The sequence below is a fragment of the Argiope bruennichi genome, chromosome 9 (genome assembly GCF_947563725.1).
Source record: "Argiope bruennichi chromosome 9, qqArgBrue1.1, whole genome shotgun sequence".
In the NCBI taxonomy this organism is placed as follows: Eukaryota; Metazoa; Arthropoda; class Arachnida; order Araneae; family Araneidae; genus Argiope; species Argiope bruennichi.
The window spans coordinates 87,885,852-87,910,087 of record NC_079159.1 but is presented as its reverse complement, the minus strand read 5'-3'; the positions used below and the strand labels follow the sequence as shown (position 1 = coordinate 87,910,087).

General features: G+C 23.6%; 1 protein-coding gene across 1 annotated transcript; it reads left to right on the top strand.

Annotated features, from left to right (window-relative positions):
• Positions 1-4,585: 4,585 nt before the first annotated feature.
• LOC129984840 (iron-sulfur clusters transporter ABCB7, mitochondrial-like) lies at positions 4,586-22,720 on the top strand. Its single transcript, XM_056094807.1, has 15 exons — positions 4,586-4,775; positions 5,759-5,815; positions 5,902-6,105; positions 6,356-6,488; positions 7,785-7,971; positions 9,389-9,470; positions 13,467-13,555; positions 14,178-14,265; positions 14,754-14,928; positions 15,018-15,175; positions 15,857-16,017; positions 17,981-18,110; positions 18,214-18,385; positions 20,037-20,140; positions 22,271-22,720. The coding sequence occupies exons 1-15, from the start codon at positions 4,596-4,598 to the stop codon at positions 22,493-22,495; spliced, it is 2,145 nt and encodes a 714-aa protein (XP_055950782.1). The 5' UTR covers positions 4,586-4,595; the 3' UTR covers positions 22,496-22,720.
• The last annotated feature ends 1,516 nt before the right edge of the window (positions 22,721-24,236 follow it).

Here is a 24,236-nt window from a genome sequence, read left to right as displayed (position 1 = left end):
TCCTTTTATTGATATCAATTTCATTATCATACAATTGTCTTTTTAATATAAATAAACTAAAAAAATATTTTAGAATGTATTTCTACAATAATTTTTATTATTGTAATAAAATTCATTTCATTCCCAAGACTATCAAAATTTAACTAATCAAGTAAAGCTGAATATATTCTTTTGTCATTAATTTAAACTTGTTTTTTCTGTCACTCAACATTACGCGTTTGTTTGTATGCAATAAAGTGATTACAAAAAAAAAAAAAAAAAAAGTATGACAGCAATTATAGTATTTGACAACAATAATCTTTGAAAAAAAAAATGGAATATTATGTTTGCAGTAGTAGCTGAAAAATCTACAAATGAGGTAAACAATTCCTTATGACATCTTGAAACAACACAATTTCTCGTACCCTTCAAGATATTTTATTTGTTCAATAAAAATGCTTAGGTAAATTAACACAGCCATATTCGAAATTTTGTTAAAATACCATTTTATCATTCAGATTTAGTATTTAAAACTTCAAAAAATACATGTGGAAATTCTGAAATTTTCTTCTGAAGCATTAACCAAGGTTTCTTTTATTCGCAAAATAATTATTTTTCTTCAAAAGTAAAATTTTCTTTTAGTGCGAGTTGATTAGTGATGGCATTCAGGTATCTAATTTTAAGGATAAATATCCACAATGGTTATTTATTTTTCAATTAATTGTATTCATATAAAAAAACTGTATGCTCTTATATGCTAATGTTATAAAGAGGCAGAAAAAGTATAAAGATAAAAGAGAGAAAGGGAGGGAAGCATATCATTTTTTTTTATTTCATAAAATTTTTAAAAAATTAATAAAAAAACAAAGAATAACACATCATACATTTAACATACTTAATTTAAATTCTTTTTAGTTACAATGAATAATAATGAGGTAGACGATTTTTTAAAAAGTAATTTTAACTAAATAAAAAAGAAAGATTTTTTTTTTTTTAAATGATATTGGAAACAAAAGTGAAAGATACTGTTTACAGTTTTTTTCCTTCCAATTTTCAGGCTGTGGTTTAAGCATTAATAAGAATCATGTTTTAGAGGTAGAATTTGAATTTTGAGAGGAGTTGCACTGATTATCAGCTTTGATACAATATCTTGAGAATATATTATATCATATATTCCAATTGTAAATGATTGTGCTTTCTCTTTGTTCATTAAGTTTATTTTTTTTCCTGTCAAGTTCTCTTTATCTCTTTAGAAGTCCCCAATTATATGATACATATCCAAGTTCAACTGCTCTTTCATATGCTAAAAGATTTCTTTTTTCTTCTTTTGTGAATACAATGGCCCAGGAAGTTCTTTCAGTTGCATTTAAAATGTACAAAACTACTTTGATTTTTAAAATACTGGTTTCATACAAACTCCTTCATCAAAACACTGATCAGAACATATTTTGTGATCCTTCTGATATTATTCATTCTCTGTCCATCCTTTTTTCTGTAATGAATAAAATTTGTTTTCAGTTGATTGCCATCTATTTTCTTTTATTGATCCAATTGATATATGTAAGTTAAACCACTCAGACAGTTTTAACCTACTTGTGTCAGTAATTTAAAATTTTTACTGAAGGTGAATTGAATCAATACTAAATTATTTTTGGAAATTAGCCTTTCTTTATGTTTTAGTAATGGGGACAATGGAAGTTGATTTAAAGTCTCCGACTAAAGTCATATTCTCCAAATTATTAAATTCCTATTGAACAAATGAATTTGCAGATAATTTGATTCAGAGATTATGATTATTTTTATTATTGATTCTAAATTGTAAATAATTTTTTTCAATTTAACATAAACAGTGTTAAAATTCATTATTCCATCGTAATTATTCATTACTTTAAAACAAAAAAAATTATTTTCCCATTTTATTTTCCTAAAACATTTTTTTTCTTTCTATATCCTCATAGAAATTGTCTTTTTTAATAATTTAGTCAAAACCTTAATTCTAAAAGATAAAGTAGGTATATAAACTATATAAGTTTTAAAGGTTTTAAGGATTTTTATCATCCTTTATAATTTTTTTTTACACAATATCTCAGAACTATTCATTACTTGGTATTTATCCACTCATTTGAATAAGTTAAAACAATATTAGTATAGCATTTTTTAAGGTGGAGTAAATGTTTATTTTGTTAATGGTTTGGTTAACTAATATACATTTGTATATTACAATAATGAATGCTTGTGAAGCAAATCATTTTTATTTCATGAATTATTATTGAAAATCAAAATGAGAAGAAATTAAGCTTCAAAAAACTAAGAAAAAGAAAAATTTCTTGAGAAAATATAAGTGTTGAATAAAATATGACTTAAATATTATGCAAAAATTAACAAATGATATTTTACAATTTAATTGAAAATTCTATTGACTAATTTAGAATACACTAATATTTTTATATTAAATTAAAAAATAATTTTTATTTTTTGAAATTAAAAATTACATTCCAAATTTTCTTTAAAAGTTTTAACTTCTGTGCATTATTATAAAAGTAGAAAATTCAACATTTAGAACAAATTTATCCAAGATATTAGAATTTTTAATACAAATTTTCTTTTAAAATATTATTACACCAATCGTATAATTAGAAATAATTGATTCTATTACCTTTTCAAATTTAGTTTGGCTACTTTCAATCAAAATTCTGATTTTTAACATTAAAAGAAGAATTAAATTGCTGTATGCATAAATAAATGTATTAAGCATTTATGAAAAAAATTAATAAATTAGAATAAGAAATATATGTATTGAAAAAGTACTTTTTAAAATCATGTAATATTAATCAGCTTATGCATATAATTTTTAATTCAATATAAATCTTATTTTAACAAAACAAAAATTAGTTTTTATTAAATAGAAAATATTGAATATTTTGATGATTCCTTTGAGGATTTTTGGTTATCATACTTTCTTAAAGGAGAATAAGCCATATTTTATCAAAAACTTAACTAAAATAATATATATATATCTTTACAAGTATGAATTATTCAATTTGAAAACAAATTTTAAAGAGTTCATCATGCACATTATCAACATTAAAAAAAAGAAAAAAAGAATGGACAAAACTGCAAGAAAGAGATTACAGATTTTTATTATTGCAATTTTTAGACCACAAAATATAAATGCTTTATTGCTACTATAAATACTAACAAATAACAAAATCAAAGCATGCCTGCAGTTATAAAAAATGTTTTAAATGTTCTATAACACTAATTTATTACTGAATTAGGTAAAAAAAAATATATAATTTTTTAAAAGCATCATTTAAAATTTTTTTAGCTAATTTTTAAAAAAAAACATTTAGCTTTGTACAACAACAAACAAACAAAATATGGGCATTAAAATTAATAGTATAAAAAACTAAAATACTTTCCAATGAATACAGCCAAATTGCAAGAAATAAAATGAAAACTACATCGAATTTGTATTCCGAATAAAGCATCATTTTTAGCTTCCATTAAGAATTTAAATGAAACTTGTAAGTTCATTCCATTACTTTGTGAAATCTTTAAATTTCATTTAACAAACCAATAGAAGATAGAATTTAATTATGAGTTAACATATTAGTTTCTTGCCATTTAATTAATTATAAATAAAAGGCGCCTGTAGAAAATTCAGCTTTCCCAAGTTCCCAGCCACAGTCAACATTAATTTCTAGTCAAAAATTAGATTCATAAAACTTAATTATGAGCAAAAATAAATATAATATAACACGGTATTATTCTTTTATTAAAAAAGATCGTGCATAAATAAGGTCTGCCTTCATCATAGATCCAACCGACATTCGTCCACACTCCACCCTATACATTCCAAAAATGCGCTTCATTCTTGGCGGGTAAATAAATTTTCAAATTTTGGCGAAAAAAGCTTTTCCGAAAGCAACCATACATCGATTCCCCCATTTCCATCACTAGCGGAATGAAATCCGTCCTCCAGTGCTGCTTCCCCCCACTGCTCCCCCCTTTCAACTTCAAATGAGGGGTTCAAGCGTCCTCCGGTTAACGAGTCTCCCACAAACCGAACAACAAAACCAAGATAAGAAAACAACACGGCTGAACTTTTTCGTTGCCAATCAAGATGAAAAATTTAATAATGTAATATAGTTTTGGAATTTACGAAAGGTTTTAAATAAATTTGTTTAGAGCTTATTGGTTTTTATTCATAGATTTTATTTCTTTCAAAATCTTCTACAATTGGATTAGAGGGAAGTTTTGATCAATAATTACCAGTACAATATTCATATAGAATGTATTATTTGAATATAAATTCCTATATTTAAACTTAAATAATAAAAAAATATGAATGAATTATTTTTTTATATGAGGAATTTTGATCGATGAAGACTGAATTATTTATTGTAAAACTTTGATGAAAGTTTGAATTCGTAAAAGGATTCCGACTGTAATGATCTTTTGATTTCTATAGGATGTATCCTATTTATTTTATCACCATATTGTTTATAAATATTTTTTTATAAAATGATATTTGCTGATTAGATTGAGAAACAATTCACGCGGTAATAGCCATGCAAGTGTTTATAAATAACTTGCACTTTAATCATAAAAACATGGCTGCGCCCATATGTCGGTATTTTAAATTGTCATCAAAACCAAATTCTTTAAAACTAATTAGCACAAAATCTTTAAGATCATTTAATGAATTTAAAAATGTACACACATTTAAAATATATATCAAATCATTACCACACCTTTCTAAACCTTCAAGGTCAAGGGTACATTTTCAACAGGTGATTAAATTTTAAAATATATTTACATGCTTTTTATCTGTTTTCTTCCTAATTATTTCTTACTTTTGATAATAAAAATTGGAAATTTAAAAGTTCAATATAATTTCTTAGAGTAAATTTAGAAATTTGAATTCCAATAAATGTATCCTTTTGTAATCATTGATAGAATGATTTTCTATTTGATATGATTTCTTGTTTTCGAGGAATCTCAAAATAATATGTCCTAAAAGTGATTGTGCCTGTAATATTTCGATTAATTATGTTATTTACTTGCTAAAGGTATGAAATGATTTGAAATATGTTATTTTGACCTCTGATGTTTGCATATTGTTTTATATTTTTATAGCTATTCTACCTTTTACAATCACTTTCAAATCACATGTTAATATTTAAGATCTTACAAGCAGAAATTGGTTTAAATCTTATATTACTCTCTCTACAAGTAGGAATATGCTTCATATTATATTTCTTTTAGGGATGTATTGGACCATATATTCAGAATGATTTTTATGTGCAACACTCTTAATTTTTTAATAATTATAAGCTTTTATTCATAATTAATTATGATAATGATAATTTAATTATGTATTAACCACATGCTATTATTGAACTTTAGGTTTAACGACATGTCACTGGTGAATGTTGTCAAATTTTAACAATGATTAATATGATTAATTATTGGCATGCAGTTATTACTTATATTTAATTTTAAATTAATTTTTTATATTATTTTTAAAAATATTTTAATCAATAGCAATTTTTATTTATATTTAGTCAAATATTAACATTATTATAATTTATATGCCTGATATTATAGACATATTAAGTGGCTCATTCAGCAGATAATTATTTCTGAAGTTTAATTTTAGAGTATAGCCTGTATTGTAAGCATTTAGAAAAACCATTCTAGAACATGTTTTGATCTAAATAGAATTGATATATTCCACTTATAATTTTTATTAATTAAAAATTTTCAACATTAGGTGAGACATTTCAATACGAAGCATGATGGAGTCGTCAAATCTACTTTATTTAATAGGGTAAGATAATTGAGCTATACAAGAAAAAATTTATTTAATTAATAGAATTAAATTGATAAATTATAGTTATTAAATTGTTTTTTTAGGTGAAAGTACTGGGGAAAAATCTTGTTCGCTCATGTTTTCATCCTGGGGCTTCAAGTCTTTTGACTAGTGAAATTAGTGCTCCTAAGGAAAATGTCAAAGGTTGGACTATTGTCAAAAAAATGTTTACGTATATATGGCCTAAAGATAAACCTGAAATTCGAAAACGAGTTGTGTTATCTGTGGGACTATTAATTAGTGCAAAGGTAAAATATTTTTTTAGAAGATATTTATTTGTAAGTGAAAAAAAAGAAGATTTACAGAATTATCAATAGTAAAGAAGTTATATTTTCTTTTGCTTTTTATTTTTTTAAACATATAGAAATAATTAAAGATAATACTATTCAACTTTATGTAGTTAACTGCAAGAGTTGCCTTTCATTATTAAATTTTCTTTGATCTAACTATATTGAATATTTTCAAAATTATTTAACTGATTATATTTTATATTTTCAGCTCTTAAATATTGAAGTTCCTTTTCTATTCAAGTACACAGTCGATTATTTAAATTCACATACTGGGATGGCATTAAATTTAGAAACAGCTCCGGGTACCATTGTGACTGTTGCAACAGCACTAATTATTGGTTGTAAGTAGTATATTTATTTTGGAAAAAAATTAATAAAAATTTGTTTTCAGTTTACAAATTTACTACCTTTATTCTGTTAAAAAGTTTATAGATAATCATTCAGTTCATTATATACATTCTAACAGAAATTTTTTTCCCCTGATTTAATTGTTATACAAATACATAAATTTGTTGATAATTAATATTTTACCTGAAGTGAGAGTGGATGCTTTAACTGGAGAGTTTTTATTTTCTTAAAAGTATCTGCTGTAGATTAGTTGTAAACACAATATATTTTTTCTCTTCTTTGTAAATATAATATTTCTAATTATCTTTTTCGAAGGAGTTCCATTCCTTTGATCAACTGTATCATTAATTTAATAGCAATCAATGCTAACTTTTGAAGTGAAATCTTAAATGTGTTATTGTCTTGTGTGGAATTGAAACAATTAAAATTATTTGATAAACTTGAACAGAATTTGGTTTTAAATACATGGTATCAACATTCCACATATTAGTGTTTTTATAAATAAAACAAATGTTGTATAATTTCATAGAGCTATATTTATAGAACTTGAGTTATCATTAACCTGATTTCCAAGAAAGGACAGAGTATGCTACTCTCTGAATGCTAGGTACATGGTAGAAGTATATTTCCCTTTTTTTTATTGGAATTTTCATTTTAATGATATATACAATTTCAATGAACCAGAATTTAAAAATTAATCTAAATTTATATCTAATATCCTGAAAGCTAATATTAGAAATAAAATAGTTTAATACTATAGCAAATAAAGTTTTCCATGTAATCATTTAAATTTTAATCTAAAATTTCAGAATAAATAATTATTTATCCCAAAAAATCATGCATTAGAAAATGACTTTAACAATTAAATCAGGTGATTCTGGCATTATTCATAAAATGTTATATCTTTCTGTTATTGTGATTCGGTTTTATAATTACATATTTACTTTTAAAATTACAGTATTTCAAAATGCTTGATGCTTTAATGTTTTTTTTTACTATTAACTTTACATATTTTCTTACATTTTAAAGTGTAATTTACTAAAGATATATGTGATTATTCCTTATTATAAAATTAGTAGGTAACATTAGACATTGATCAAAATTTGTTTAATGATCATCTAGAATTCTTCTTAATTTTTTTTACCTCTAAAAATATGAAGAAAAAAAGTAGAATTATTAAGTTAAATTTTTTCAGATTACTAGAAAGTTTTATTTTTATCCTCCGCTCCTTTGGATATTTAGGATTAAAAAATTCTATAATTCAGGAATGTTTTTGGTTTTTATTTTAGATGGTATGGCCAGAGCTGGAGCTTCTTTGTTTAATGAATTACGAAATGCTGTATTTGCCAAAGTTGCTCATGATTCCATTAGAAGAGTGGCCAAGAGTGTCTTCCTTCATCTGCACAATTTAGACTTGAGTTTCCATTTATCAAGACAAACAGGAGCTCTATCAAAAGCTATTGACCGAGGAACTAGGTTAATTGACTAATCTTTGATTTTTTTTATAAAGGTGCATTAAATAAGAATAATATAAGAAATTACATTTTTGCTATGCTTTTATTTTATAAATATTCTTATTTCACACCTTTATACATACTGCTGTAAATAAAGTGATTGATAAAAATGAATAGGCTAATTTAATGGTTAAAATGAGAAATGTTTATAATATTTTTTTAAAATCTTGCATATATGCTTTAAATAACAAATACATAAATAATTAGTATTTCTTAACTTAAGTGAAGTATTAGAAATATAAAATTTTGTCAATATAAAAAAATGTTTTAAATGTTGATTATTCTTGTCATAGTCATTACTTTTCCTAAAAAAGGCCTTCGGAAAGTCCTGGACTATCTTGGTATGATCGCTAATAAACAAAAATCTAGTGTTTATTTGATCTTTTTAATTTTACAAGATATTTTATATTTATAGAAGGCTTATCATAGTGATGATATTTCTGTGTAGTTCAATTTCAAGTGTCATTATTTAGAGAAGCTAAGTAAAAAAATAGTTATAGAATAAGAATAGTTATAAGAATTTAATAATAGTTAATAGTTATAAGAATTCCTATCTCATTGTTACACTTTTCAGAATATAAAAAAGCAAATTGAACAAAAACTTGTTGATACTAGAGTATAATTAAAATAGATCATATTAAAAACATTTAATCTTATTTCTAATTCATATGAATTCTAAATATGGAAGTAATGAAGAAGTGCAATAGATTAAGTTTTTCTATTATAAAATTCAAATATCAGCTTTATGATATTTGAGTTTAGAAGAGTTTTTATGATTTCTAAGTGTTTTGAGTTTTCCATACTTAAAAGATAAAAGATTGTAATTCTTATAATTTGTTCTCTTCTGTCTTTTTTTTTTAAAAACATGTTCCATCTTCTGTGTTATAAATTGCTTAATTTTTAGCTTTTGCATTCTTATGACCACTGTACCCACTCCTGCAGTATTCTTTTTGGGGAAAGTTCAATTCTGATCACTCCTTATACAGTGAATTGTTAATTTGATACTCTTAAAGTTCTTATTGTATTCCAAATAAGAATTATTTACTAACATCAAATATTTTTTTAAATGTTATTAAATTACCTATATGCTACACATAGACTTTTTTTTATTGTTTCTCATTTGTAAACACACCCATTTTTTAAAGTTGTTATTCTTATCATAAAAGTAGTTTTTCATTATAATTAGCTGAGAGGGGGGAAGGAATTGCAAAAATATGAAATGCACTAAGTTTTATAATTTTTTCTAATTTCTGTTTTTTAATCATTAAAAAATCGTGGAAGCAAAAGAACTGTATATAATAATTTTATATTAAGAGTTGTAAACAATAATGTTATGTAAAAAAGTTTATTGTTTTATCTCTAATTCTTTCTTATTTTAGGGGAATCAATTTTGTTTTATCAGCCCTGGTTTTCAATATTGTGCCAACAGCTTTTGAAGTTGTTCTTGTTAGCAGTATTTTAGTAAGTGGATGACTACTTATGATACATTTTTTAAAAATTAATTTTTGACTCCCCCCCCCCTTTCTTAGCACTTTTCTTGCATATGTTGAATGTTTAATTATTGGATAAATTCAAAGATTTTATCTGGATTGTTTCTCTCATACATCTGGAGATTCTTAATTTCTCATATATATATATATATATATATATATATATATATATATATATGATGCATATAGACATATGACAGATGAGATAATTCCTTGTTAGTTTTTTTTTTTTAATTCCTTTTTTTTTTTTTTTTTTTGATGTTATATTGTGCATTGTATTGTTTTTTGTCCCCACTGTTTTTAATTCTTTTTTGCTTGTGATTGATACAAATTTATGTCTGAAATTAATTAATTTTTATTCACTTTGTGATTGAAATCAGATTTAGCACTTTAATATATACTGTATTAGACTTAAATTTTAATTTTAAGATGGATTCATTGAGATTTTATGTTGAGATTATTAGATTTTTTTCACTGTTGTAATTGTAAGAATAACTTATTAAGCTATATTTTCATTGTCATTTGCAGGCTATATATGTGTGTTATCCTAAGTGATATGATTTAATTTTCCAGAAATCCAGTTTTAGTTTTGTTTATTCTTCTTTTTTCATAATTTATTTACTAAGAAGTGTTTATCCTTTGCATCAGAGAATTAATATTCTAACTTATTCAAACTAAATATCAATATTTTTTTCTGATAAAATTGTTCTTATTTATTGAATAAGAAAAACAGTTTGCACTTTTTTCTTTTAATATTTGTAACAAAAAGAGAAAAAAATATATTAATGCAAAGAATGTTATTTTCAAAATAAATAAAAAGATTTTTGTTTTTTATATTCTGAACCATATAATTTCTTTTTTAAAAACATTCGAATATTCTTTTTTATACATATTTTTTTAATAGATTTTATTTGAACTTATGTATTTTTATGATAATGATGAAAGTTACTGTTAATTATGTTGATTTATTGCACCTTTGTCTTCGGACTTTATGTTCTAAGATTAACCTCTTAAAAAACATTTTGCTTTTGTTATATGCAAAGAAATTTTATTTCTCTGTATGAATACATCAAACTGTTGTTGGCATCACATGTTTTGAATGGTATGAAGTTTTATTATTATTTTTTTTATTTCCCCTGTAATTGTTTAAAAATTAATATTGCATAGCAATCATTCCTTTCTACACAACCTCACTACCATATAAGTTAAACTGTTGTTTTTTATATTTTCACTAAATTTGATTAAAAGTTTGGAGCATTTTACCTTTCTTTCCAGTTAGACATTCTTTTTTTTTCATGTATAAAAATTTACTTAATGCAAAGAAATTGAATGTTGTGAAATAAATTTACATTTTAATAAAATTATAATTGAAAAAATATTGAAAGCAAGAAGAATTATGGTATTATTAAATTTAATTTTCACATTTTATTATAAATACTTTTTGAATTTTATAAGTAAAAAAAAGTGTGATTTTTCTTGTTTATAATATTTATTATTTACTGCATAGTTGTGGTTTCTGTGTTTTATAAGATTTAATACATATTGAGAAACAGTTTTTGTTATTTACATTAAGTGGGAAAAAATTTCTTCTGTAAATAGAAGTAGTTAATTCATTAAATAGTATGAATTTTTTTAGTAACCATACTGCTATTTTCTTTATTTTTAATTTACTAAGGACCTCATTACAGGTAAGGTATCTTTCTATCTTTTAAATAAAACATCAATTCTGATTTTACTTTATGAAAATCAATCAAAAGCTTTATTCTCTTGACCTTCTCCAATCATTAAACTAAAACTGAAAGTTTTTTGAAAATATTAATCTCTTTGAGCATTTTTGATGCTGTATTAAAAGTTTATTATATTTTACTGTTAATTTCATTTAATTTCAATTGTTTGGAAAATCTCAGTTGAAAGTAGCATTGTGGATAGATGAAGCTTAACTTGCATAAATATATATTCCATATGTGTAGAATATTGAAAATATTTTTTTCCTACTTAATTTTGCATTTTTTTCATTCTTAATCAGTATATTGGGTCATTAAAATTAAAATATCCTAATGCTTTCATATAAAACTTTTTCATAATCATTGGTTTCTAATTGTAAAGGGAAACAGAAGTGACACAAGCAAACAAGTATCGCCAACACTTAAAAGTTTTATTTTTTAATGTATCTAAGATAAAAAAAATAGTCCCAAGATTTAAAAAACAAAACAAAAAAAAAACATTTTAATCATATGTTTTTTTTTTTTTTTCGTTTTTAAAAAAAAAAAATTTGTCTTAATTTGCCATTTGATTTTTTTCATACTTTGAAATGTATGCTACCAAGATTTTATAGTCTTATGACCATAATTTTTCTCTACATTGCTGAAAACAAGGATGCCAGTTTTAATCACCCTATGTTCTGAATATAGTTTTAAAATAATTTATGTAGAGATATGTAACTCTGGCTCAAAAACAGGCCTCTACCAACTGGAATATATATCAAATCAAATATCTCTCGCAAGCCCTAGGTGAAAACCCAGTTGAGATTAATATTCAGAGATGGGTCATATTACAAGAATCACACATTATATGATAATAAATGAACTTGATGAACAGCTAGATCGTTTTACATCAACGAATGCTTTTACATGACTGAATACAGAGTTCTACTGAGGGGAATGAGAAGGTTTCATATTGGCTGTTGAGTGATGATGCAAGTGGCGCCATAAGGATGATGCTCCGGACCCCACATTTATTATATATTCTAAACTTTGGATTTTTATTTCATTTTTGTCATTATGAAAATTAAATAACATATATATATTTTTTTTTTCTGAAATGTCCTATATCCTTGTCTAAATAATTGATTATATTCTTGGATTTTTCATTTTTAATCCAAATAGAAAAAATTGTTTTTTTGCATATTTCAAAATATATAAAACATTTATTTATTTTGTCTCCAAATTTAAAAATATTCCCAAAAATAAAATTTATATTTTGTATTTTTATCAAAGAGGAAATCCAATCTATTAGATTTAAAATATTAATTAAATTATTAGATTAAAATTCTTGCATTTTTTTTGTTATTTACATAATTACTGAAATAATGTTAAAGAATGAACTGGAAAATTTCATTTCATCAGTATAAATTTCATCCTCAAAATATTTTTTATGAATTAATAATTTATAATAACTTTTTTTATGTTTAACAAAATAATCACATTATGTAAAGCAGTAATGACATTTTATAATGTTAGGTCAATGTTTGATTGTTTAATAATTTTGAAGCAATAATGCTTAATATATAATAATTTTTTTGCATGATAAAATATTAGAATGATGACATTAGAAATATAATAAGACACTAATATGGAAAAATTAGAAAAAAATTTATAAATTTGTAAACAAAAGTAATTATTAACAAACAAATATATTATAATATAAAAGTTTATTGACACTGAAAGTGATATCTAGAATACTAATATAATTTCAAACGGTCCAGTATCAATTTTAGATAAAAATTTTCACAATAAAGATTTATATTTTGTAAAACCTTGATAAACTGAAACTCGAATTATTTGAAATATATCTAAATAACAAATCCAAAAAAAATATAATATTGTACTAATTAGTAATAATCGCAATTATTCCATAAAATCACAAAATATCTGAGGTTAATAAAGTTAATTTTAATAAAGCATATAAGTGTAGTCTACAAAAATTCATTTTATACTTGAGCAATTCAGATTTGTATACTGTAATTAGATACAAATCCATAATAGATGTTTATAATTTAACCAAAATAATTGTTATCCTACCCTCTTCCCTTTTTTAATTCAGTTAACTGAGATTTTGTATTGCATTTTTTATCATTTATTGCTTTTATTTTATTTTAACATATATTAACATTTAATTGTTTTCAATTGCTCTAAAATTATATCTTTATTTAATACCTATTATAATTATTGATATCTTTTTTTTACAGTATTATAAATGTGGGGGAAAGTTTGCTCTAGTCACTCTTGGTTGTATTGGCAGCTATGCAATTTTTACGTTAGCTGTTACTCAGTGGAGGTAATTTTCTGTTTATAAATTTAAAAAATCATTTTAAAAAGGGAAAGATGTAAATGTTTGCTGATTATTGTAAATTTTGTTAAACTCTATTTTTATCATGACATTAGTTAAAATGAAATCAAATACTTAGTCATGCATATATATATATTATTTATATAAGTTTGGCTAATATAGTATTCCACTTTGTATATTCATGTATTTAATGTAAGAATAACCAACATTGTTTTGTGGGTGAAATGCTTCGAAGAATATATTGGAAGAAACAAACTGCCACGATATTTTCTCCTTTGTTCATGATATAGATATAATTTTTCTTCAAGTTCATGATTTTATTGTCATTATATAATTTATATATAGAAAATTGTTATTTAATTTAATTAGCACTAAATAATATGATTTATTGGATAATGATTCAATTTGGCCTTTGTGTCATTAAAAATTCTATCAGTTTAGTTGAAAATTTTAATGCTTTACTTTTTGAAGATTTATAATTTTTTAAATATATAATTAAAAAAAATTATCTATTAAAAATTTACTATATAATTTTTTAAAAATCTTTTAAATGATGCAGCATAGCAAAATCTGCCATCTTTAATTCTTTAAAGTCTATAAATATTTTCAGAACTCATTTTCGAGTTGCAATGAACAAAGCAGAAAATGAAGCAGGAAATAAAGCTGTTGATTCTCTGATTAATTATGAGACTGTGAAAGTAAGTTATTTATTCGTTTTATCTGTTTATATGGATTAATAAAAATTTAAGATTTATCTGTAGGTGTATATTTTCATGTAATTATTTTAAAGCTGTTGATTCTCTTATTAATTATGAAATTGTTAAAGTAAGTTACTTATTAATTTTATCTGTTTATTTGGATTATCTCTAAATAAACAATATTCAAATTATAAATACAATAGACATGGCAGATATTTTGTCAATTGAGGAGACAAAAAAATGTTCTCACAATTCAGAAATTAATAGGATCTCCAACTTTAGGGCATGAAATGGTCCTTCTGAAGAAGCATCTTGGGCATTATTGCTGGGTCCCCCCCCCTCCCTGTTTTTGGTTTCATTCCAAAAATATGTTCATATATGTGAAAGAATTTTATAGCATTTCAATAATTTTTTTTTGATGAAGTATTGGCTAAATGTAACATATATTCTTCATATTCCAAAAATTGATCTTATTGATTTCTTTTTAGTATTTCAACAATGAATTGTATGAAGCTGAACAGTATGATAAAGCATTGGCTAAATATGAAGCTGCTTCTTTGAAAACCACCACAAGTCTTGCAATGTTAAATTTTGGGCAGAATGCAATATTCAGTGCTGCTTTAACTACAATCATGGTTATGGCCAGCCATGGAATAATAGATGGTTAATTTTTTTCTCCTTTTTTGTATAAAATTTTGTATATTCCCGCTTTTTCATTGTAACCTTTACTTGACTGTTTTTTTTCAACGTAGGTACCATGACAGTAGGAGATTTGGTTATGGTCAATGGTTTAATTTTTCAACTGTCCCTGCCTTTAAATTTCTTGGGATCTGTATACCGTGAAGTTAGACAGTCACTTATTGATATGCAAACAATGTTTGCAATATTAAGTGTAAAGACTCCTAATCAGGTAAATTCTTTGTTTTCTTTTTTGCATATGATGTTTTTTTGATTTTAATAAGTTTAAAATAAAAAAAAATAAAAAACATAGTCATTAAAATACTTTCTTGTTTTTTGTATTTTATATCAAAATATGCATTCCTACAATATATCCTTGTGTGTCCAGTTTTACTTTCGGTTTGAGGAAAAGGCTAATAATTTTTTGCAGCTTTCTATTACTATCCAGTTTACTTTATTTCAGAGTTAAAAAAAAGTAATTTTGCATGAATTTTGAAAATGAAGAGTTGGTTATATTATCATACATCTGGTCCTTGCAAAAAATTACAGTACTTGATCTAAAATTGATATTGCATTACTCTACTAAAATTTGAACTTTATCTAACAAACCAAATAAAATCAGAATGTTTCTGAACAATAAATGAATTGTATTTCACCCTTTCTAATAATTATTTTAATCTTTTTCTTGTTTGATAATATAATGCATTACTTAAAATCTGTACATATTCCTTGAATGACATAACTAGATATTCTATTAAAATTGTACTTGTGTTACAGTGGTATGATAATAGACACTTCTTTTCTATATAGAAATTTGCTCATGGAGTCAATGAATAGTTATATCAAAATATGTTTTTTTTTAAAAAGTTATTTGGAATAATCAACTTTGGAAAATGCCCTTTCTTTTCATTAGGTTTCAAAAGCACCTCTTATAAAAATATCTCCAAAAGAAGCTGAAGTGATTTTTGAAAATGTCTGTTTTGAATATGTGAAAGGGCAAACGATTTTGAAAGATCTGAGCTTCAGAGTTCCTGCAGGGAAGAAAATTGCTTTAGTTGGTGGAAGTGGCTCTGGGTTTGTTTTTATCTATTTTCTTAGCAATTTTTATAATTTTTTTCTGCCAAAATTGTATGAAACCAAAAAGTAGATCCTTCCTTTGACTGATAAATAAGGTATATTATGTCCATTTAACTTAATAAGAATCTGTAGACTTTCATAAAGGAAACAGTAGAGTAAATATATGAGTCAAACTGAGATGACATGACAGGCATAGAATGTTTGCTGACATAATGAGAACATTGTTTTGTGCCTTTATCATTAAAAAAAAAATTAAGTGTGTATTTCTATTATCATTCTTTCATCTAATTGGATTCCAAAGTTGATATCTATTCACAATGATTTATCAAAATTTATGCATCTAAGTAGCTGTATTTTTGAATTCATTCATATATTCACATATAGACAGATGATTAATGTGTTGATGGGTTTAGTCCATAGTTTGATATCTATCTACAGTTCTGATTATAAAACTATATTTTAAATGTACTATTTGTAGGTCTTTTTAAGTTGATTTATCATAGTTAACCACATACAAATGAATTAATCACTTCCCTTCAATTTCATCTAAAGTTTGATAATCTGTTTGCTTGGTGTAAAAACCTCATACCAAATTTCATTCGTATAACTTCAAATGTTTTTAAGTTATGTCCAATCATAGAATTTAAAAAAAAAGTTTTTCACTTGGAGAAGTTTGGAATATGAAGATTTACCAAAAGTTTGAGATCAAACTTTTGTTTTTAAAATTTTCTATATTTGTATATACTTAAATCTTGAAGTCGTACTTTTGCTTCCGAAATTTTCTATATTCTTGTATATGATTTTATGTATTTCATATATAAGGAATTAATAAGATGATGAGAGACTAAGGACAGAGAGTAGTTTGTTCTTTTGTTTTTTAATTCAGAAAAAAATGGAGGAAAAAGGAATTTTTTTAAGAATTGAAAAAAATATCGAAAAAAATTCGAAAAAAAAAAAAAAAAGCAAAGCAATTATATTAGAACATTTTGCTTTGTGTGTATGTTTATAAAAAGACTACTCCATATTTCAATAATCATTTACATTAAATTTATGAATCATATCTGTGGTTAAGCTATAAAAACTATTTAAATTTATTCTTATGCATTTATTTTGGTAACTACAAATGTCTGTAGCAGTAGATGATTTCAAGTAATCCATTTTATTGAAACTTCGTTCCTGTAGTTTTATGTTGAGCCTTGTGATTTGATGTGTATGTTTATCTTAAAACACGCCAATGATAAAGTTTTAATTGACATGATTTCTTGTATTTCATTGGCTCTTAATATAATTATCACTTTAACTTTTTAAAATTTGTTGATTGCATTTGGAATTGATTATTCTTTGTTTTAAAATCCTGACACATTTTAAAATGTTTCATTTTAGATTTTTTTTATGTCTTATTTTCACATTAAAGGAATAATGTTTCAAAAATTGTCATAAGTTTATAATATTGATATAATAATTATGGAAAAAAAAAACTTTCTTTTCAAGGATGTATGATGGAGCTATGTTTAATTTCCCATATTTAGTTCATAATAAGCATTAAATAATAGGTATCCTAAATTAAATATATCTACACCATTTCTTTAACATATTGTGAATGGTGTTGAAAGAATGAAACATTCAGAAAACGAATTCAGTGAATTTCAAATTTCTTCATTACTGAATTTCTTTATAATAGGAATACAATTATTCAGTTAAAAAAAAAATATTTTTTAACTTTAAATATATACTATATTCTATAAATGAGTGCTATTTTTGAGAATTATATTTCAAATTATTTAAATAAGTTGCCAGTGTTTCATTGGTCACTTTTTTGGAGGACTGTGTTGTAGATTGGTCACTCATTAACTAGAATCTCAAAAGAACAATAGTATCATAATTAAATCAGTTGATCTATGTATTGGTTTATATGTTTTTATGTGCCAATCTTTTAACATTGCAATATTTTTTTTTTCAGAAAATCAACAATTGTAAGGTTGATGTATAAATTCTTTGAACCTCAAAAGGGAAAAATTTACATTGGTGGTAAAGAAATAAATGAAATGGATATTAACAGTTTGCGGAAAGCTATTGCTATTGTTCCTCAAGTATGAATTTTGCTCTCCTCTCCCCTCTCCCCTCTATCATTTGAAAAGATTCTGCCCTTGTGTAAATTTCTAATGTTCCAATTGTATCTATACTTCTTTACAGGATGCTGTTTTATTTCACAGCACCATCTTTTATAATTTGCATTATGGTGATTTTTCAAGACCTGAGGAGGATGTTTACGAATCTGCAAAAATGGCTGAATTGCACGAGTCTATTCAGAAATGGCCTTATAAATATGAAACACCTGTTGGTGAAAGAGGACTAAAGCTATCAGGTTTGTTGAAAAGCTGTATGAATTTTTGAGTTTGTGTGTTACAGGTTTGAAGTGAGAAGTAATTTATTAAAAATAAATCAATTTGATTGTGTTTTTGAAGATATTTTATCAGATTAAAATATAATATAATTTAAAAGGTTAAAAAAATGTAAAGTAAGTTTTTTTTGTTTTGTATGGTGCAATGATTTTATATGATTTTTCATATCCATCTGTATTATTTTAATTACTATCCTTCTTTAATACAAATTTAATGAAGAATCACACACATTCACCATTGTCTTACACTTTCCTTTTATATTAATATTATGAAAGCAAATGAAACTGTTTCATTTCTTTTAATCTGCATTTCAGAATTATTCACTATGAATATATTTTAATATTTATGAATATTTTAAACTAATACTGTTTTTATGAAATTAATGTTTATAATAAATATTTACTTCATAATGCAATAACATAGAATGCTTAAAACCAGATAAAAAATATATAATCAAAATATTATAATCATTCATGCATTTGACCATGATTATATAATAAGAATATTAAGTATATGTGTATATTATTCTTCTGTTCATCTATTCTGAAACCATAAAATCTTGATTTTTTTTATATATTTATTTATATGAATTTGCAAGGCCTTATTATTCTATATGTAGAATTTATTTTTATTTTTTTTATAAATGCAATAATACAAATTTATATAAAAATATTTTTAATATTAATTGGTTTTTCATAATATATCAAATAAATTACAATAATTTGTCATTAGAAAATTTAAACACTTCAGGACAAATTTTTTTTCTATGAAAAGTATAGACATTGTATCTAACGATTTTGTATATTTGTCTCAGTATTCACACCCTCATATAGCTAATCTACTATTTTTCTATTCTTAAAAATTTTATTTCATTGTTTTGTTATATCATTCTATATGTGATGGGCAAATTTATTGTTAATAAGAATTGGACAAGAATATACACCCAGTTTGTGTTGAAAACATGCAATAAATATTATCTTCTAATGAATCACTTAAATCACTTCTAATGAATCACTGAAAATCACTTAATGTTCCTTCAAAATAATTATTCTGAGGAAATATTTGAAATTCTTTTTACCTATAATCTGTGCAGACTAGAACTGTTCATTGTATATTTTTGTTTTTTCATATAATCATATTTTGTTCAGTTTTATGTACACTGATTCTAAATATCAAGGCTAAGAATGTAATCTGAATTTAAAAAGGATTGTTTTACAGTCAATTGCCAATGGTATATGTTAATTTTCAGCTTCTGATAATTTTATTCTATCTTTATTGGTTTATAGCTAAAAAGGAAAATTTAAAATTGATTGAAGTTAAATCAATATTAATTACTTGGCAAGAGTCCTTGGTTTCCAAAAAATGTGTTTACAAAAGTGTAATTGAAAAATGTATTCTGTTCCATTTTATTATTCTCATCAAAACAAGCTAAGTGCAATAATTAAGCTTTTTATGTGTTATGTGTATACATTTTCTCCATTTTATAGTTGAAAGATGGATGAAAATCTTAGTATTTTCTCAATTATATTAGATGTAATAAAATATGAAGTGTAGCAGTTATAAAAACTACCAATATATTTTTGTTAGTTGTTTAATCAAAATGTTTCATTAAAGGTGGTGAGAAACAAAGGGTTGCAATTGCTCGTGCTATCTTAAAAAATTCACCAATTCTTGTATTTGATGAAGCAACATCTGCATTAGACTCCATTACAGAAGAGGTAAGCATTTAAAAATAAATTTAACTGCAAAATAATGCCTCGAGTATATATATACATATTAAGAACTTATTCCATATTTTGCTCTATTCATAAATATTATTTATGTATTTAAACAATGAATTTTTTAAATTTCTGTATAGTAAATAAAAACTAATGCCAATTGTACTTTACTTGTATTTCACTCAAAATTTTATGAATTAATATAAATTTAAATAAAATATGAATAAATGAAGAAAATAATTGAACATTTTTTTAATGTTTTTGTTATCTTTTTTTTTTATGCTTGGATGTAATTTTGTATTGAATTTTTGTATAATTTCTTTGATTTGTTTAATTTTTGTAATCAAAAAAGATTTTTTTCATTTTCTTTGTAAATTTTTAAAATTCCTGTTTGTTTTAATTTGATTTTTTAAAGGTGTTATTGTTATATTTTTATACCTCCTTATATGACAGACAGATAATCTTTAATATTTGTATTGTAAATAATCTTAACAATTTTCATAACAAATAATCTGAATTATATTTACAACAAAAATATTGGAAAATCACAAAAATGTTCAATCAACCTATAAGGACATAACACTAATTTATGATCTCTTTGCTATTTCTACAAAAACTGAATGTAAAAAAAAAAAAAATGAATGAAATATAATATTAAATTATTTTATTTACTTCCTTCCTTAACAACTTCTGTAAGAGTTTATTCATTTGAATTCCTAGATTTTTTTTCTGATATATACCTTTTGAATTAATGCAATTCTAATGGATTACACTAATTTAGTTTACAATAGATGCATACAAAAATTTAAATAATGAGCATAAATGAAGATTAAAAATCGCAAATTTTAAGAGTACTCAAACCAAAAATATTGCAAAGTTACAAAAAAGTTGTTTCCTCTGGGGATGTAACATTAATCTCTTTGCTCACTTTTCTGAGCTACATAGAGATCTTACAAGCACTTCCACATGTGCCACACTATACAGTATTACTCATTTTACATGTAAATATGCAAATTGTTGTTTTATTTTGGCATTTACATCATTTAACATTTTTAGTCTTATTAGTACAAACATATTTCTTTCAAATTTCTGACTTCTGTGGATACTATTATACTTATAAGCTTTTATTAAACTTTGATTGTTAAATTGGCATTTCCTCCTCCCCCTCTTTTTATATTGAAACAGATTATCTTAAAGTGCAATATTAAAAATTATAGCAAAACATTTAGATAATATGGAATGAAACTTTACTGTTGATTGATTAATAGTAAATTTTATGTCATAAGAAAATTGAAGGAATCTCAATACATGGAATAAGAACTAACACTCTATTATAAATTCCTTTTGAATATTTTTGTTTAATATTTGCCACATAATGAAATGCAATTGGATAGTTTCAAATTTATTTAACATTATATAATAATACTTTTCATGGCTTTCCATGTAAAATGAGTTTGATTGTCATTGACTATAATCATGTTAAATATGAAATATTTTCAGATGGAACGATACATATTTTTGAGTTAATATTTGCATTACTGTCAATGAGAATTTTAATTAATTTATGAATTTGAACTTCTGAAAATCATAGTAGATGCTGATACAAATGATTGTAGATATCGAAATAAAATTGTTAAACATTATCTCTTTATCTTTTTCATCATGATTTTCAAATTAACATTTTCAACCAAAAACTGTTTAAAATTGGTATTTATGTGAAAAGAAATCAATGCATGATTTTTATAGAAGTAGTTTTCAACAGTCATAAAAGGATTTCAACTTTTAAGAGTAAAATATGTAATAGTAAATTTGCTACTTTGGTTATATTCAAGATAATTTCAAAGATGTTTAGTTTTTTTGTTATTGTATTAACTCTGAAAATTATTTTGCTATCCATTAAATTCCTTTTCCATTTTCTTTTTAGTAAAAAAAGTTTAAAGCATTATCTGCAATGACTTTAAAATTATTTTAATTCTAATTTGTAGATTAATTAAAATTCATACATTACTTTTTTAAAAAGGAAAGTTTAAAATTATCGGTAATACTCAAAGTAATTTGGGATTTATTCAACTTTACCAATTTCTTTAAAATTTTATTAATTTTTTATTTTATTTTTTCTTATTCTTACAGAAAATTCTTGCTGCACTGCAAAGAGCTTCTGAAGGAAGAACATCTATATGCATTGCTCATAGACTTTCTACTGTTATGAATGCAGATGAAATTCTTGTTCTTGATAAAGGACGAGTGGCTGAGCGTGGAAATCACAGCAGTCTAATATCAAATCCAGACAGCTTATACTATAAGTTATGGCAAAAACAGCATCAAACACCTTTGATAGAAAACTCTCAAAAATAGTCAAATTACTTTCTAGAATTAGGACATGTAAATTTTGTTTTTGTTTGAATTGAATCATTTAATTAGTATATAGTTTTAATTTATTTTTTAAGCTTCAAAAATTAATGTGAATTCTACTTTTTCATTTTGTAGAAATTTTTAGCTTTTAAGAAGTAACGTGTTTAAAGATTGTATTAATTGTTAAAATTGATTACCCGAATTTTTAAATTTAATGAAATGTGTTAAATATATTTTGATTGTCATGTTAAATTAATTACTAATATCATGTAATTTTTGTTGATGATAATTAGTTGAATTAAATACTTTTTTAAACATTTATTTGTTACTTCTTAAAAACTTAATCATCATAAAATAAATAAGTGCTGAAATGCAGTGTATAATTAATTAAATGTTTTGATAAAGTGTTTTATTTTCAGTAATAATAAAGAAAAGCATTATTGAGATTTTTTTTTATTTATGATATATATAATATGTTGTTTATAAGTATATTAAGTATTTACATTGCAAATTCTTCAAGTATGATGTATATTTTAGGAGTGGTTTGCTTAAATCTGAAGTCTTATTTTTAATGATAATTAATAAGTAACTTAGAACTTTAATAAAATTTGGTTCAAACGATTTTAAAAGTTTTGAATAACGAAAAGAAATTTTAAAGCAAAATCAGAGCCATCTTGAATGCAGACAATTTATCTTTGATTCAATTTTTATTTTTGATTTGTAATGAAATTATATTAAATCAAAGAATTTGCTTTTAGAAAGTAAGAAATGTATGACTAAAAGTTTTAAAAATGCATGAAATTGTATTTAATGATCTTATAGATAGATCAAGATATATTTTTGATAAATTAGATTTATTTGTATTAAATATTTCAAGACTGGGCTTCATCCAGTCAATATTTTCATATTATAAAACTACCAGTATGATAGATAATCAGGTAATTATTAGATTTTTTTCCCCCATTTTTCTTTTTGTTTGCCTTCCAGAATAAAAATATTATGGCAACATTTTTATAGTGAATTTAAATGTTATTACAATTTTAAGTTTTTAAAAATGCCAATAAATTTATTGTTATAATACTTGTATGAGGGATATAATGTAAACTATTTCATAGTTTTTAGCTGTATTCTAGAGACAAATCTCACTCTATATATTTATAAAATGATAAAGTACTCATATAATATAAAATTACACACTTAAATCAATTAGTAAGAAAAAATTATTAAAATAAAAATTTACTTAAGCTTTCAAAATGAATTAAAGATTTCTAATATATATATAATTTGCATTATTTCTTATTCTATTTTAATGTTTTTAGAATTTTCATTTCTTTCTCTTGAGAATTCTGGTATTAAAGCAATTTTAATATCTTAATATTCTTTTTGTAGATATTATGCTTTCCCATAATTAATTATTTAAAAATACTTAATTTAGTAATGATTATAAATATTTTTTAATGAAACTTTTAAATATAGCTATGATAAATTTTGTTAATTTTGCAGTTAACTATTATGTTTAATTTACTTTCTCATCTCTCTTTAAATAAACATAATTTATTAAGTGAATATATTTATTAATGTTAATGAAATTTGTATATAAGTTATTGTTTTCATAATAATTATTTCTCAGTATTTTAAGAGAAAAAATTTTTTACTTAAAATTCTGTTAAACGAGCTCAGTTTTAAAATACATTTTTGTTTTGTAGAAGTTGAATTTTTTTACATTTTTAGGTACAGAAGCACA

Bases quoted from the DNA above. Each gene is read 5' to 3' on its own strand.
- LOC129984840 (XM_056094807.1), top strand. From the start codon at position 4,596: ATGGCTGCGCCCATATGTCGGTATTTTAAATTGTCATCAAAACCAAAT. The intron at 5,816-5,901 runs GTAAGATAATTG...TTGTTTTTTTAG, and splicing joins AATCTACTTTATTTAATAGG to GTGAAAGTACTGGGGAAAAA. The intron at 6,489-7,784 runs GTAAGTAGTATA...TTTTTATTTTAG, and splicing joins AACAGCACTAATTATTGGTT to ATGGTATGGCCAGAGCTGGA.